Raw genomic sequence first — 15,797 nt, forward strand, 5'->3', positions numbered from 1 at the left:
GATCCCGAGAAGAAGACTCACTCTGACACTGGACAGGACCTGGATGAGGAGGGCACGGGTGTGGGCGACTTTGATGTCAACCACATTTTCTTTGGCATTCTTCAGCAGTGCTGGGGCTTCAGCTTTGAAACATCTGGTCTGGGGAATTTCCTTTTTCAGTTTGTGTCATGAGAGGAAACCATCCAGAACCTAGAGAGTGCGGACTTGCTCAGTGTGACCTTGAATGTGGACACAGCTTACCTCCTCTCTTCTCCGCATCTCCGTGTACTTGGAGCACTTTGGCTTTCTCCGTTGGATCCCCTGGGTCTTTGTGAGTGGGTGAAGGAAAGGGGGCTGGCGCCAAGACTGCGGGTGTGGAGGGAGGGAGGGGATGGACAGGGAAACAACTTGTGAATTTTTGTTTTACTGTTTAACTTTATTTTAAAAAGCCAAAAAAAAAAAAAAAAAGTGGGGGGGGGGGCCTCCTGGCTGGCTCAGTCAGTAGAGTGTGTGACTCTTGATCTCAGTCATGAGTTCAAGCCCCACATTGGGTGTGGAGCCTACTTAAAAAATAATAATAAAATAAAATCCTTTTTTTTTTTTTTAAAGATTTTATTTGTTTATTTTTGAGAGCGAGAGAGAGAGAGAGAGTGGGGGAGGAACAGAAGAAGAGGGACAAGCAGACTCCACACTAAGCGTGGAGCCTGAGGAGGGGCTTGATCCGGTGACCCTGAGATCATGACCTGAGCCAAAATCAAGAGTTGGACGCCTACCCAACTGAGCCACCCAGGCACCCCAGTAAAATCCTCTTGTAAAACGGCAAAAATTAAGAGAGAAAAATGTTTGACACTTAAAAAAATAAAAGTGAGGGGCGGCTGGCTGGCTCAGTTGGTGGAGCATGTGACTCTTGACCTCAGGGTCATGAGTTCGAGCCCCATGTTGGGTGTAGAGATAACTTAAAATGAAATCTTAAAAAAATTTTAAAAAATAGAAAAAAAAAGGGGGGGAATGAAGTACTGACAGATGCTATGTCTTAGCCTGATTGGGCTGCCATAATAAAATGCCATTGATGGGTGGCTTAAAGAACAGAAATTTACTTGCTCACAGTTCCAGAGGCTGGAGGTCTGAGATCAGGGTACCAGCATGGTTGGTTTCTGGTGTGGACTCTCCCCTTGGATTGCAGGTGGTCGCCTTCTCGTGTGCTCACATGACCTCTTGTCTGTGGGGGCACGCAGAGAGAGCGAGCAAGCTCTCTCTCTGGTGGCTCTTCTTATAAAGTCACAAATCCCATCACAAGGGCCCCACCCTTCTGATCTCATCTAACCCTAATTACCTCCCAAAAGTCCCATCTCCCATCACACGGGGGGCTAGGGCTTCAACATAGGAACTTAGGGGACACATTCAGTTTATTGCACGGTACAAGATGAATGAACCCTGAAAACATTACGCTAAGTGAAAGAAGTCAGTCCTGAAGGACCACATACTGTATGACTCCATTGATAGGAAATGTCCAGGCGAAGCAAATCCATAGAGACAGAAAGCAAATGAGTGGTTGCTTGCTCCAGGGGCTGGGTGGGGGGAGGAAATAAACAGAGACTGCAAATGAATACAGTTTATTTTGGGGGTGATGAAGATGTTCTGGAATTAGATTGTGGGTGATTGTTGCACAACTTTGTGAATCTACTAAAAAAAAAAAATCCCACTGAATTATACACTTTAAAATGGCAAATTTTATGGCATGCGAATTATATCTTCATATTTAAAAAAAGAAAGGAAAAAAGATGTAGAGACACATCAACGAATGGACTTTGTTAGGCTCTCGATTCAAACCAACTTAAGAAAAAAAAAGACATTTTAAAAACAACCGGGGAAAATCGAACATGGATTCTGTATTAGGTGATACAAGGAATTCTTGATTTGGGAATGTGCAATAATAGTAATGTGATTATATATTTTTAAAACACAGTATTCACAACTGAACTATGCAGAACATTCTAGCATCTACTTTCTTGCACACCTGTTCCCTGTGTGAGCTTCCTCATGCCTGCTCTCAGCCATGGGGTAGACTAGGGGTGGCATGGGAGAGGCACGTTCTCAATCTCCTCACCCTCCCCATGAGAGAGAGGGGAGAGAGAGAGGAAGAGAGGGTGCCCTCTCAGTTGTGGGGAAGGGCACTCTTTGAGGCAGACGGCTGTCAGGCCACTGGTCCGGCCTCATTTGCCGGGGAGGGGCCCTGTTTCCAGGCCTCTGGGAGCAGCCTGGTTTTCTCTGTGCCACCCCAAAGGCTCTAGCTCCTGTGTCACCAGGTCACTCCCGCGGGTGTCTTCCTCAGCTTTCACACATTTCCTCCATTTTGGAGGGGCTCGAGGGCTAGAACCACCATGAAGGTGACCCTGACCCCATTTCTTACTTTCTTGGCTTCTCCGTCAGGGTCTGGGGGTCCAGGATGTGTGGTGGGCTCAGTATTCAAAGTACTCAGTACTCGAAGTACTCAGCACTTTACGGAAATTTGTGCAAGAGGAAGCCACCAAGAGAGCTGCTGTTTTAATGTCCTGGCAGCCTGAGTCATCCAGGTACTTGACCTGCATGCAGCCTTACCTCATTCAGGAAGCTTCCTTGATTGGACGCGTTCAGCCATTCATCCCTTGGTCCTGCTTTTGTTGAGGCCCGTGGCTGTCAGCTGGTGTCATCGTAACTCACCCCGGGCCAGCGCTGCCCTTGGGATGTTCCAAAGTCCTTTCTCGTGTGCAGTCGAGTAGCCGGCCCCCGGTCTCTCCCCGGGGCCCCTGCCAGCAGTGGGTGCAGCGCGCACAGACTCTCAGTGCTGGTGGCTGATGGCTGAGTGGCAGCACTACTCTTACATAACCCGTTTCTCTCCTCCTTTCTCCCTCCAGAGCCAGATTTCACATTGAGCAGCTGCAGACAGAGAAATCAGAGAAAGCACAACCCGGCCCCAGATTCCGAGGGGCCTGCTGGGGACTCTGTCCTCCTGCTCGAGAGGGAAGACCCCGAGGCCGGAGTCTCAGGCCAGGTCCCGGCTGCCATGGGACTTGCAGCTGCCGCCCCCCGGCTGCCCTCCACTCGGCCAGGCAGATAAGGGCGGGCACTGCCCCAGGAGCACCTGCCGCCCCCCCACCGGGCTGCTGCTCTGTGGCCAGCCCTTCCCCAGCCTTGGGCCACCTTCGCTGACCCGAGGCCATGTAGGCCCCACCTGGGCCTTTGTGGATAGACACACGGCCGGGGACACCGCCTCTGCTCTCTGGGGGACACAGCGTACCACCATGCCCCGGGGAATCGCCTGGCTGCACTGTGAGTACTGGGGAGGGGGGGTCTGTGGAGACGGCCCTTGGAGGCCTTGGCCCAGAGCCAGGCTCTGCTGTAACCATGGCAACAGGGCCATTCCTGCCAGTGAGAAGTTGAGATGCTTCCCAGCTTAACAGCCTGAGGACTCCCATGGCCACCCTCTGCCCTGGCCCTAGCCAACCCCAGCTCAGACCCGCATGGGGGGTACAAGTCCTAGGCTGGGTTGGCATGGTCAGTGGGTGGTCAAGGGGATGGGCCAGGCACTGGGGGCAAGGGGCAGCACCACCTTCGCAGGCTCACCAGTGCTGGGGCGCACGGGCAGGGGTGGGGCAGAGGTGGCAGAGAGGATTTCTGGCCTCCCTGGGTGTGGCCAGCGGGGGGTGGGAGCTCGTGAAAGTGGGCCCCAAGACACGTGGCAGAAGTGCCACCAGGTGCTGGAGAAGGCAGCCTGTTTCTCTGCCCCTCCCTCCATGATAGAACAAAATTAAGAGGCAGAAAGAGAACAGTGTTGTTGGTAAAAAGAAAAATAAGTTGAAATGAGGACAGAAAGCGTCTAGAAGCCTCTCAAGTCTGCTGGTGGGAGGCCAGACCAAGATCCCTTCAGACTCCAAGATTCTATTGAATTGACTCAAATTCAGCACATTTTTCTGGTGCCTCCCACATGCCCACTGGAGAGTTACTGCCATGGCAACAAGGACTGGGCTAGCTCGCACCCCTCTCTCCGATGCCTGGCGCCGAGTTAGGCGTTAGGAACTGTGTGCCTCATGGATGAGGTCTGGGGTTTGATCCTGCAAGGGATCCAGGCTGGCCCTTGTGGAGGGAGACTGCAAAGGATCAGGGCATTCAGAACAGGCAGAAGGACCCAGACCCAGTGTTCTGGAAGCTTCCAGGTCACGAGGAGCAAGAGGGGCAACATGGGTGAGGAGCCACTTGAAATGGTTTTGAAGGTGGACCGTGTTCACACAGGTAGATGTGGGAAGGTGAGGACAGTGTCCCAGGTAGAGGGAACGGCATGAACAAAGGTTCAGCAGTGGGGCCGTGAGAGGCCAAGCTGGAAAGCCAGTTTGGGCTCAGATGGTGGAGGCCGTAAAGGCCAGTTCATGAGACAGCAGGGAGCTCTGGAAGGTTCAAGATCTGGGGATGGAGTTGTGACTGGGAGTTACTCTACTTTCGGAAGATCAGTCTGTGCTACTTGCCGCCCGTGCTTTCGCAACCTTTTGGGCAGAAAGCGATGAGGGTCTGTTCCAGAGATGGACGTGGGACTGGAAGGCATGGTGGAGCTGACTGCGGGCCCTGGCGAGCTTGGGCTGTGGGGAGGGAGGCCGGGAGAGCTGCAGGTCAGGGGCTCGTAAAGGGGCTGGGTGCTGGGGAAGGATGGGCTGCCATAACAAATTGCCACAAACTCGGTGACTTAAAACAGCAGAAGTTTATTCTGTCCCAGGTCTGGAGGCCAGAAGTCTAAAATTAAGGTGTGGGCAGGGCCACGCCTCCTCCGAAGCTCTAGGGGAGGCTCCTTTCTGCCTCTTCCTGCTGCTTTTTTTTTTTTTTCCTCTTCCTGCTTCTATTGGCACCTGGCAGTCCATGGTTTGTGGTGGCATCGCCCTGGTCTGTGTCTGTCTCCTCCTGACACTCTCTGCATGTCTCTCCTCTCCTCCTCTTATGAGGACACCTGGTCACTGGATTTAGGGTGGGCCTTGATGTTATCTGCAAAGACCCCATTTCCAAATAAGGTCACATCTGAAGCTCTGGGCGAACAAGGATTTTCAGGGGGATGCTATTCAACCCTCTGCACAGGTTTAGATTTGGTCACTGCGGGTGGGGTGGTGAACAAGCCCCATTTGTCCCTGCACAAGGGGGCTGTCCCCAGGACAGGCGCAGCCCCTCCCAGCCAGGGACCCGGGAAGGGAGCTCCTTCCTCACTTGCTCTTTCTTCAGCCTCCTCTTCTGTCTTGGAGGTGTCTTCTTTCTGGAGGGCGAGGGGGCAAGAATGGCCCCCTCCCAGGGTTGAGGGTGCACTGCCGTGGGGCTCTCTGAGGAGCAGAGCCACTGTGAGGCTGCGGCCATGCTGGCCCCATGGTCACTGGCTTGCTGGCCTGTTTCTTGGGGTGGAGGCAGCTGAAAAGGGGCTTAAATTTGGAGTTGGTGGTCAGTCTGCAGATCTGAAGGAAGTCTGGGTCTGGGGGAAGGCAGATGACCCACGGACAAGGTTTCTGGCAGAGCCCATGCGTGCCAGGCTGGCACACGGTGGCTTTCTATGACTCGTTCCCTGCTAGGAGCCAAAGTTGTCAGGACATGGGTGAGCGCAGTGAGGGTAGGACTTCAGGGGTCACATGGGCAGGCAGGGGTGACTGCCCCATGGGAAGGAAGGCCAAGTGTGGACAGAGATACTGATTTTTGAAGACAAGTTGCAAATTCAGATTTTTATGTGAAATCTCTGTGAACCAGCTGTGGCCCTTGGGACACCAGTTTGCAACTGTCTCTGGAGGTCAGTGGTTCTCAAAGTGTAGTCTCCAGACCAGCAGCAGCAGCACCTGGGAACTTGCTAGAAATACAGATTCTCTGGTCCCACCCCAGACTTCCTAAATCAGACACTCTGGGCCTTAACCAGCTTTCCAGAAGATTCAGATGCATGCTCCTGATTCCTTGTTCAAGATGAACCCCCAAAGTGCTCAGTAAACAAGACCATGCTGTGGTTCGCTGCATTAGGGACTCACTAGGGGCCAAGTTGTCCGGTCTAGATAATGAGTGAGGTGGACAGATGGTGCTAGAGATGAGACTGTGGGGGCTGGTTCAGGCAGGGGAGAGCCTGGTGGGGGGTGGGGGAAGGAGTCTTGGTGAGGCCTTGAAAGAGGTCTGCCATGCCGGAGGATACTGAGGGCCAAGGCAAAGTGTGAGCAAAAACTGTAAACCAGGAATGATCTCGGTCTGCAGGGGTGCCAAGCTGAGGAGCTTAATGACTTAGAGACAAGATAGGAAGCAGGCAGAAACACTGGCTCAGTATCTGTTTATCTGTTCTTTTGTCCAAATACCGGGGGCAAGCGCTTGGGAAGAGACAAGAGAGAGGAAATGCAAGATGGGTTGCAAATTTGCAAACTTGAAAAATAGCCCTTCTCTGGGAGGAAGGGCTTGTGGGCTGCAGCGCGTCCTCCTCGTCCTCCTCGGCACAGGGCTTGAGGCCGCCTAGCGTGCTCCGGGTGAGAGTCCAGCCAGAGCAAAGGCCCGGCGGCAGGGCCGAGGAGGAGGAGAGGTGGCCAGGAGCAGGCCCAGGCCAGTGAGGGAGTAAGAACAGAAGTCTCCCTAAGTTCCAGGGAGGTGAGGGAGAAAGTCAGGTCAGTAACGCCTACTGGGAACCGGGGGTGGGGCAAGGAGATAATGGCTTGCCTGGCTATTTTTGGGAGGGGAAAAAAAAAAAGAAAAGAAAAGCAAAAACAAATTATTGCTTTTGACTGTGACAGTAATTTCGATATTGATTGTATTGATTGTAGAGTATAAAGTATGTCCTACAAAATACAAAGAACGTAAAAATCTCCCACAGAGATTTGGTGCCTTTCCTTCCACCACTCGTACCGCGTTTCCCGCGCACATGCAGACATGGGTAATTCACGTCACGCTGTGCGCCCAGAGGAGAGGTGTTGAGTCATGCTTTTTAAGACTTTACTAAGCATATCATGAGTACTTTTCTTATCACATAAGCATACCATAAGCATTCTTTGACAATGTGGTTTTTATTGGCTACATTCATTAATGAACATGTGGGCCGTTTACAGATTGTTATTTGTATAAGAGAATTCTGCTACAGGACTCTTTGTCCACGAATCTTTTGGTGATGGCTCTCTTGTTTTCCTTCACGCTTATGCCTAAAAATGAGTTCAGTGGATCAAAGAATGTGAAAAATTATTTTTTTTAAACTTTATTTTTTTAAAAGATTTTACTTATTTATTTGACAGAGAGCACAAGCAGGGGAGTGGCCGGCAGAGGGAGAGGGAGACGCAGGCTCCCCGCTGAGCAGGGAGCCCAATGCGGGGCTCGATCCCAGGACCCTGGGATCATGACCTGAGCCGAAGGCAGATGCTTAACCAACTGAGCCAATTAGGTGCCCCTGTTTATTAATATTTTTTAAAGATTATTTGAGAGAGAGAGTGAGGGGTGGGGAGGGGCAGAGAGAGAGGGAGAGAGAGTCCCAAGCCGACTCCCTGATGAGTATGGAGCCTGATGCTGGGCTTGATCTCACAGCCCTGAGATCAGGGACTGAGCTGAAACCAAGAGTCAGATGGTTAACCGACTGCACCACCCGGGTGCTCCAGTAGGTCAAAGGATGTGAAAATTTTCAAGGCTTATTGGGTCAAAGGGTGTGGACATTATTAAGTCCACTAATAATAAAAATAATAAAAATTGCCAAATTGCTTTCCAGGATAAGAGCCTCACTACTTTGCCGGCACCAAGTGTCATGAAACGAAATTTAAAAAAAAATAACACCCAATTTCCATTTTGATAAGTGAAACATGGCATCTGATTGTTTTAATATATATATATTTACCTTTATTGGTGAGTTTGATTTTTGTTGGATACATCTCCTGCCCATCTATGTTTTCTTTCTGCTCTGATGAGTTTGATGCTTGTTCATATTTTTTGCAACTCCTCAGGTTTTGTTTTTTTTTTTTAAGATTATTTATTTATTTGACAGAGAGAGATACACAAGCAGGGGGAGTGGGAGAGGGAGAAGCAGGCTCCACACTTAGCAGGGAGCCCGATATGAGGCTTGATCCCAGGACCCTGGGATCATGGCCTGAGCTGAAGGCAGACGGTTAACGACTGAGCCACACAGGTGTCCCTCCTCAGGTATTTTTTGTAAGTGTGTTCAGTTACGGGAAATCACAAAAGCTGTTTTTGAAGTCACAGTGACCCCCAGTGGTGAAAGCTGGTAATGTTCGGAAGGCGGCAGCTCGTTCGCTGGGAGGGAGAAGCGGCAGCCTGAGCTTGGTTGGCTTCCCCAGAGTGAGCGCATTGGAAGGGCTGCAATGATTTGTACATCTGAGGGGGAAGCCAAGATCAGTTACAGCAGGGAGGCAATTGGCTCCGGTCACTCAAGAGTCATTTGTAGAGTGGGAACGAGCATCCAGAACTCCTGAATCCCCAGATGGAAATGCAGACCCAGGCTTTGAGGACACTCCAGCCTAAAGGGGGTGGGGGCCGAGGTTGCCCTGGAAAGGAGGTTGTGCCTGCCCCATGGGGCAGGAGTGGGGAGGAGACTGGACACCAACCTCAGGATGGGACTGCGGGGCGGGCTCTGCTGGCTGCGGGCAGGGCTGCACCGGCCGGACTGCTCGTGCTCGCCTGGCCTTGCTGTGTGAGCCTGGACCCTGGTGGGGGGAAGGCCTCCCCGGCGCTCCGCGCCTCCGCCCCTCCCATGGCTGGGAAAAGGGAGGGCACACGCGCACAGCTTTGCACACCCGGACAGCGTGGCGGTGGCGCGGGGTGCTCATGTGTTGCTGTTGGGTTCGGTCCACAGATCTCGGGATCCTCCTTGGCATGGCCTTGGGGAACGGGGGTTTGGAGATGTGGCCCTTGACCCAGACCGAGGAGTGCGCCGTCACCGGCTTTCTGCGGGACAAGCTGCAGTACAGGAACCGCCTGCAGTACATGGTAACCGTGGGCACCCTCTGTGTCCCCTGCCCAAGCTCCCGGGCTCACAGGGTGTAGGACCCTCGGGCCCCGCCCTGGCTCCGTGTCAGCCCTGAGCCCCGGGCCCCTTTCTCCGCCTGGTCCACACCAACCGTCCCCTCCCTGCTAGCCGTCCCCAGGGCCCTCCACCCCTGCTACTTGATCTGACCTTTGATCCTGCCTCTCCATGGTGCTCACCCTGTGACTCAGGAGTGGATTCCAGGAAGCCTTGGGGGAACCCCAGGTACTTAGTACCAGCTGGGCAGATAAGGACCTAGAAGTTGGAATGTGCACCCCTTTGTGTAGGGTAGAGAAGCCCATGGGCCACTGTGGCTCTGGAAGTCTTTTTTCTTTTTTTGACAGCTTTACTGAGATGTCCTTCACATACCGTACTATTCACCTGTTTAATAAGTGTACAACTCCGTGGTTTTCAGTCTATTGGCAGAGGTTTTTTTTGTTTTTTTTTTTTTAAGATTTTATTTATTTGACAGATACAGGGAGAGTAGGAACACAAGGAGGGGGGAGTGGGAGAGGGAGAAGCAGGCTCCCGCTGAGCAGGGAGCCTGATGCGGGGCTCGATCCCAGGACCCTGGGACCATGACCTGAGCCGAAGGCAGATGCTCAGCGACTGAGCCATCCAGGCGCCCTTATTGGCAGAGTTCTGCAACCAGCACCATAATAAGTTAGAGTAATCTTACTTAAGGTAGTCTTCCTCACCTCCAAAGAATATACTACTCGGGGGGTAGCAGGTCCCTCAACCACTTCTTGGCATGAAATTTCTGCCATCATAGGAACTCCACGTTTGGTTTCAGCCTTCCCTGTGCCCCAGAGGAAAGAGAGCTGTTGTTATTCCCGCGGGGAGCTGGGTGCATATTCTCTCTAGAAGGCCACCTCTGGTATCAGAGGGCTGGTCCTTGGCCCTCTCCTACATCAGACTGTCTGGGAGCTGGGGGAGCCTGAGCCGTTTCTGCCTCTGACCTCATGGTTTCTTCTTGTACTTCCCCAGAAACACTACTTCCCCATCAACTACAGGGTCAGCGTGCCTTATGAGGGGGTGCTCAGAATGGCCAACATCACCAGGCTGGTGAGAATCCCCTCCTGGGCTGGGAGACCCCTGCCTCCTGGGACACCCCACGGACCCAGCCTGAGAGGCACATTGGTCTTGGCAGGTCCTGCTGCCAGGGGGCATTTCCCAGCTCTGCGAGCAAGCCTGCCCTCGGCTGAGGCCCAGGGTTGCTCCCTGGCCACCGTGGATGCCCATGCTCTGCTCTCTTTGTGGGGCCACGTTGGGTGGGGGGTGGTCAGAGCAGTGGCAGGGAGGGCCTAGAGACCCGTGTCTGTGGGCTTCAGTGATGTCTCCTGTCCCCACAGCAGAAGGCCCGGGTCAGCCAGCAGGAGCTGCGGTACCTGTGGGTCTGGGTGAGCCTCAGCGCTACTGAGTCGGTGCAGGAAGTGCTGCTCGAGGGCCACCCATCCTGGAAGTACCTGGAGGAGGTCCATACGCTGCTGCTGGACGTGCAGCAAAGCCTCATGGTGAGCTGTGCTCAGCTGCGGGGGGGGGGGGGGGGGGGGAGGTGGGGTGTGCGCATGCGTGCGCGGTGGCCAAGGATGGTTGAGGGAGGATTTGAACACATGGAAAGTTTCAGCACGTCCTGAAGGGTGTGGGAAAAATGATTGAGAGGAAGAGATGGTCAGTGCCCAGGGGGTGGCCTGGGCTGGGGGCAGGGCATACTCTGGGCTCCGTCTCTCTTGCTCTGGATCCCAGGTAAGTCATTGAACCCTGTGGCTTTGTTTCTGGAGGTTTCTTTTTTGGGGGAGAGGGGAGGAAGTATGAATAGGTGGAGGGATGAACACAGGAGGTTTTTAGAGTATAATGAAGTGCTTCTCCAGGACACTGTAATATCCTGTTCGTGTCAAAGTCCATAGCGTGTACAGCACAAAGTGAACTATGGACTTCAAGTAATAATAATAAAATAATAATAAATAATAGTAATAATAATAATAGAGGTTCCTGATCATTGCCTGCCCCATAGGATTGATCTGAGGCCTCAGGGATGTGTCCTCTAAAAAGCCTGCAGAGTAAACTCACAGATTAGTGTGAGTCCATGCAGGCCATGGGTGTACTGCGGGACCCCTCCCCACACTCCCATTTTGCCCTACTCCCGCAGTAGGAGCCTTCCCTGGGGAGCCCCCCCCTGCTGCCCAGTCAGAGCTGAGAGCTGCGGGGGACACTAGGGTTTAGGAGCCCAAGGCTGCTGGGAATTCTGGGGAGGCTCTGGCGGAGGCCCAGTGGTCTCCTTGGTGGCGCTTTCGTGCCCGTGGGCAATGTGAGTTGGAGCTGACCTGAAGAGACAGTTTTGCATCCTTGGTTTTCCTGGTGAGAGCCCGACTTTGAGCTCTTGGGAGCTGCCCACGTGGTTCAGATTTAATCAGCTTTAAGTCTTGTCTTCTTTCTCACAGAGTTAATGGTCTGTGCCCCTCTCCAAATATGCCCAGCATCTGGTGCGCAGTGGGTTCTCCCTGCCAGGGAGTGGGCCACGGGACAGGCCCCTTCTCCCTCCTGCCACCCTCGCTTCTCTTTCCAAGCCTTTGTAGACTGGCTTTTTTGGGTTGTTGTGACAAATGACCACTTACTGGTGGCGGAATATGGAAATTCTCCTGTCGCAGACCTGGAGCCGGAAACCCTGCACCCAGGGTATATCAGCAAGGCCACGCCCTCTCCGCAGGTTCTAGGGAGCAGGGACCCTTCCTGTTTCTTCCCCGCTTCTGCTGGCTGCTACTCTTGTTGGCTTGTGGCCATGTCACTCCAACCTCTGCCTCCACCCTCACATGGCCTTTCCCTCTAGCATCCCCTCTTACAAGGACGCCAGTCATTGGATTTAGGGCACACCCTACATTCAAATTGATCTCATCTGGAGATCCTTAATTACATCTGCAAATGTCCTATTTCCAAATAGGGTCATGTTCACAGGTCCCAGGGCTGGACGTAGTTTTTTTGGAGGGGGTATTAAGGGGACAGACCGTTTAACCCAGTACACTCCCTTTAGGAAGGTCTTTGCCTGGCTCAGGCCCCACATTTCCTTTCTAGGCCATGTCTCCTGCACCAGCTCTGGCCCCCTGCTCCATCCCCCAAGTGTGCCTGCCTGCTCCCCGCACTGTGCCCCCTGTTGTTAAGTACTATGGAGAGAAGCACCCTGAGTTTGGAGCTGGAGACTGGCCCGGCCCGGGGTGCCTGGCACCCAGGTGTCCTCATGATACGGCCCTCACAGGTCCTTTGTCTTGTTCCCTGCAGGCAGTGGAGATCTTTGAATCCTGAAGGACAGTCTCCCAGGCCCAGGACCCCTTGTGTGCGGGTGGCCGGGCCTGGGCTAGAACAGCAAGGATGCCCCCTACAATCATTTTTCCAAAGATGGAAAAAGAGGAGCCTCTGTGATGAAGGGCTTGGGTGAGGGGGACCCTCCCAGGTAACTTGGTGCCTGCAGGAAGGAGAGAAATTACCCATAGGCCTCCCTGGTCATAGTCCCCTGCCTCCATGGTTTGTGTAGCTCCACGCAGGGCAGTTTCCAGGCTTCTCCTGGGATATGGCCCTGCCTCTTCACTGGGGTTGGGGGGGGTGGCACCCATGGTCCTGACGGTCTCCTCCCTTCCAGGATGTGGAGGTCGGCCCCAAGGTGGAGGCGGTAGTGTCACTCCTGAGTGGCCCGAGGCTAAGCCTGAAGCTGGTGCGACCCAAAGCCCTCCTGGACAACTGCTTCCGGGTCATGGAACTGCTGTACTGTTCTTGCTGTAAGGAACAAGTGGGGGGGGCTGGGGGCAGGACACCGGGCTTCAGACGCAGGGTCACTGAGCAGACCAGGACCCTCCGGGGCACGCCCTCCACTCCCCAGGGCTATAGGGCATTTCGGAAAGCCAAGATGGGCCCCAGGTACAGGGACAAGAACAATGGGGCTTGGTCTGGGGATGAGGGGGGCTGTTGACCACTCCTGCAGTCTTTTTTTTTTTTTCCTGTTTCCTGCAGGTAAACAAAGTTCCGTCCTAAATTGGCAGGACTGTGAGGTGCCGAGCCCTCAGCCCCACAGCCCAGAGCCCTCATCACAGTGCGTGGCTACCCGGCTATACCCTCTGTCCCAGAGGCCCCCTATCTCCCTGCCCCACTCCCCAGGATCCACGCCTGGACCCCCGGCTCAGTGAAGCTGCTGAGGGCACAGGCCGAGGCCTCTTGGCCCAAGCAGCCTGTGTGGGGCAGCGGGAGGTTCTCCCACAGTTCGGTTGAGCCTGAGACTTGTCTGGGCAGTGGTGAGGAGCCCCCCCCCCCCCCCCAGGAGAGTGTTTTTCCTTTGAGGGGATTCTGTGCCTGAGAAGGGTTCGGCTTCCCGCATTCTGTACCTCACCTGGTCTCACCTGGAGCAGCGGGGGCCTGGGGGCACCTGAACGTGGACAGAGTTCTCTTCCCTTTCCTGCACCACCTGGGCTGCCTCCCTTGCCTGGAGGCGGCGCTGAGCGTCTCCCGTGGCCTGCAGAGGTGAAAACTGCGCCGGGTGGGGGGGTGGGGGGTGAGCATGGGGAGAGGGCAGGAAGCCACACACCACGTCTTGCCACAGTGGATGCTCTTCCAGTTCCTCTTATATTTTCTATTAAACAAACACTTGCTTGTTTTGGTTTGGTTTGCATCTGCAAAGGTGAACCCCAGAGGGCAGCGAGCCTCCAAGTTCCAGTTCCAGCTGGTCAAGGGTAGGATGCAGGAGCGGGGTGGGCTGGTCGGGCCCTGGGGCTTGGGTCTCAAGATTGGGATTTGTAATGGATGAAGCCTTACCTGGCGGCCTGGAAACGGTATTTGAGGGCCTGAGTTTCTTCCAGGCCTGCCCTAGTGGCTGGGGCCTCAGCGAGACAGACCGAGGGGCACAGGGGGTCAGGGAGGTCTTCCTCCGTGCCCCCTGGTCGCCCTCCCTGGCTCCACCTGGCCAGGACAGAGTGGAGGTGTTCAAAAGCATAGCTCCTGGCACAAGACCCGGCCCCTCCTGCCCCTGCAACACGGACCCCGTGCTCCCCAGGCCGGATCTGGGGCAGGACAGGGCCGGGAGCAGCGGTGGAGGGAGCCAGGCGGAGGCAGGGCTGTTAATTACAGTACAACTTTATTAATACTGGAGTCTTCACAGTGCATTTGTTACTCGTAGCAGTGACTATTTCAATCAAGGGGGGTGGGGGTGGAAGGGGCAGGGAGGAGAGGAGAATTTATCCAAAAACGGACAGAAAGAAAAGAAACAAAATGGGTCAGATGGGATGGGGGGGAGGGGTGGAGGGAAGAAAGGGTGAGTAGGAACCAGGAGGGGAGACCCGGGTGGGGAAATAAATTAAAAAAAGGAACAAGTTAACAACAGCACCAGAAAAGTTACTTCAGTCAAAAGACGCTTTTGAAAAGAATATTTCTCTGTACAAATGAAAAAAAAAAAAAACACGAAGAAGTCCCCCAAACCAAAGTTTGTGATGCGGGATGGTTGGCTCGGATCCCAAGGGGGTGGGCCTAAGAGGTGGTCACTAAATGGGAGATAGATAGGTGGTCAAGGGAATGGGGGAGTTATGTACAGCCCTGGGGTGGCTGGGAGGAGGCTTGAGCCTGGAGGCGGGGTGGCTCTGCCATGCCCACCCCCTCCTCGGGCCTCCCAAGCCACCCCTCCACCCCTTACCCTGCTAACATCACCCATCCTGCATCTTACTCCCTCCACCCACCAGGTAAACGCCAGCACAGCCCTGCGGGGAAGGGGCAGTGGAAACCCCGTCCCGGGCCTTCCCCAGTGGGCCACCTGCCCTCCCGGCCTCTTCAGGCCCTCCCTCACCTGGGCCCTCTCTCCAGGCACCCTAACCTGGGCTCTCCGGTTGGCTGGAGCGTTCAGCAAGGCTGTTCTCAGACCTAGCAACTTACAGATACCATTCTCCGTCTGCCCTTGGGAGCCTGGGGGGGCTCCATCCACCCAGGGGCTGCGTTGGTTCCCCAGACCTGCCTGACCACCCTGCTTGGATCCCGGTTCCCTGCAGAACTACCAGGAGCTCCAGCCTGGCGCTGAGACTCAGACCCAACCCCATCCCCTCCAGACCAGGAAAAGCCTGCTCTCCTGACCTCGGGAGCCCCACCCCCCCGGCCCACCCTGTGGTCCCTCCGCCCTCTGAGCCCGGCCACCCTCTCTGCTGGCCTGCAGGACAACAGGAAGCCCTCCACTCGCCCTAGACGCACCTGCTTCTACCTGCTTCGAGTTGGCGGGCACCCCACCCCGCACCCACTGCCAGCACAGGACTGGACTCCGAGGGGACTGCACCAGGATGGCATCTCCTCTGGCAACAGAGAGTCAAAGCCAAGCTCCCTGGACCGCACCCCAGCCCCATCCAAGGAGACGTGCTGCCCGCCCCCCCGCCACCGGCCCTCTCCAACCTTATTTTGGCTTTGGGGAAGCCAATGTGGCCCTCCTCGTCCTGCCATGGGCCCACCAGGCCACTGTGAGGACCCCTGTCCCTCAGGCACTCTCGGACACCCTGTACTGTCCACCCTGTCCCCACACACAGTCCTTGTCCAGTCGTCAGCTCTATTATTATATTCATAAAATAACCCCCACACCCTCTACAGCTCCAGCCCCTATCCCCAAAGGTGCCCGAAACCACCTTTGGACCAAAGTGCCACCAGAGTTAAATTCTCAACGTGCCCAGGTGAGGACACACATCTGAAAGCAGCTCCTGGAGGGCTGGCCAGATGCCCCTCGGGCCTCTCGGGCCTCTGGATTCCTTCCCTGCTGCCCTGCCCCTCAGCCCCCGCCACACCTCCCCGGGAGGGGAAGCTAGGACCCGAAGCCCCTCGGGCTCCACAG

The 15,797-nt window shown here is 54.8% G+C and overlaps 1 protein-coding gene across 3 annotated transcripts in view; it reads left to right on the forward strand.

The window, feature by feature from the left end:
• IL34 (interleukin 34) overlaps positions 1 to 14,405 on the forward strand; it is a 58,242-nt gene extending 43,837 nt beyond the window's left edge. The window contains exons 1-7 of one of the 3 annotated variants that reach the window (XM_078062800.1): positions 11 to 310; positions 2,874 to 3,288; positions 8,792 to 8,925; positions 9,950 to 10,027; positions 10,315 to 10,476; positions 12,594 to 12,729; positions 12,962 to 14,405. In XM_078062800.1, coding sequence (XP_077918926.1) covers positions 3,261 to 3,288; positions 8,792 to 8,925; positions 9,950 to 10,027; positions 10,315 to 10,476; positions 12,594 to 12,729; positions 12,962 to 13,134 — 711 coding nt within the window. In that variant the 5' untranslated portion in view covers positions 11 to 310; positions 2,874 to 3,260 and the 3' untranslated portion in view covers positions 13,135 to 14,405. Of the gene's footprint in view, positions 1 to 10; positions 311 to 2,873; positions 3,289 to 8,791; positions 8,926 to 9,949; positions 10,028 to 10,314; positions 10,477 to 12,593; positions 12,730 to 12,961 lie in introns of those variants that run through there. The other 2 variants (XM_036088054.2, XM_078062799.1) reach the window with 2 other exon arrangements.
• The last annotated feature ends 1,392 nt before the right edge of the window (positions 14,406 to 15,797 follow it).

This window comes from Halichoerus grypus, chromosome 15 (genome assembly GCF_964656455.1).
Source record: "Halichoerus grypus chromosome 15, mHalGry1.hap1.1, whole genome shotgun sequence".
Taxonomy (NCBI): domain Eukaryota; kingdom Metazoa; phylum Chordata; class Mammalia; order Carnivora; family Phocidae; genus Halichoerus; species Halichoerus grypus.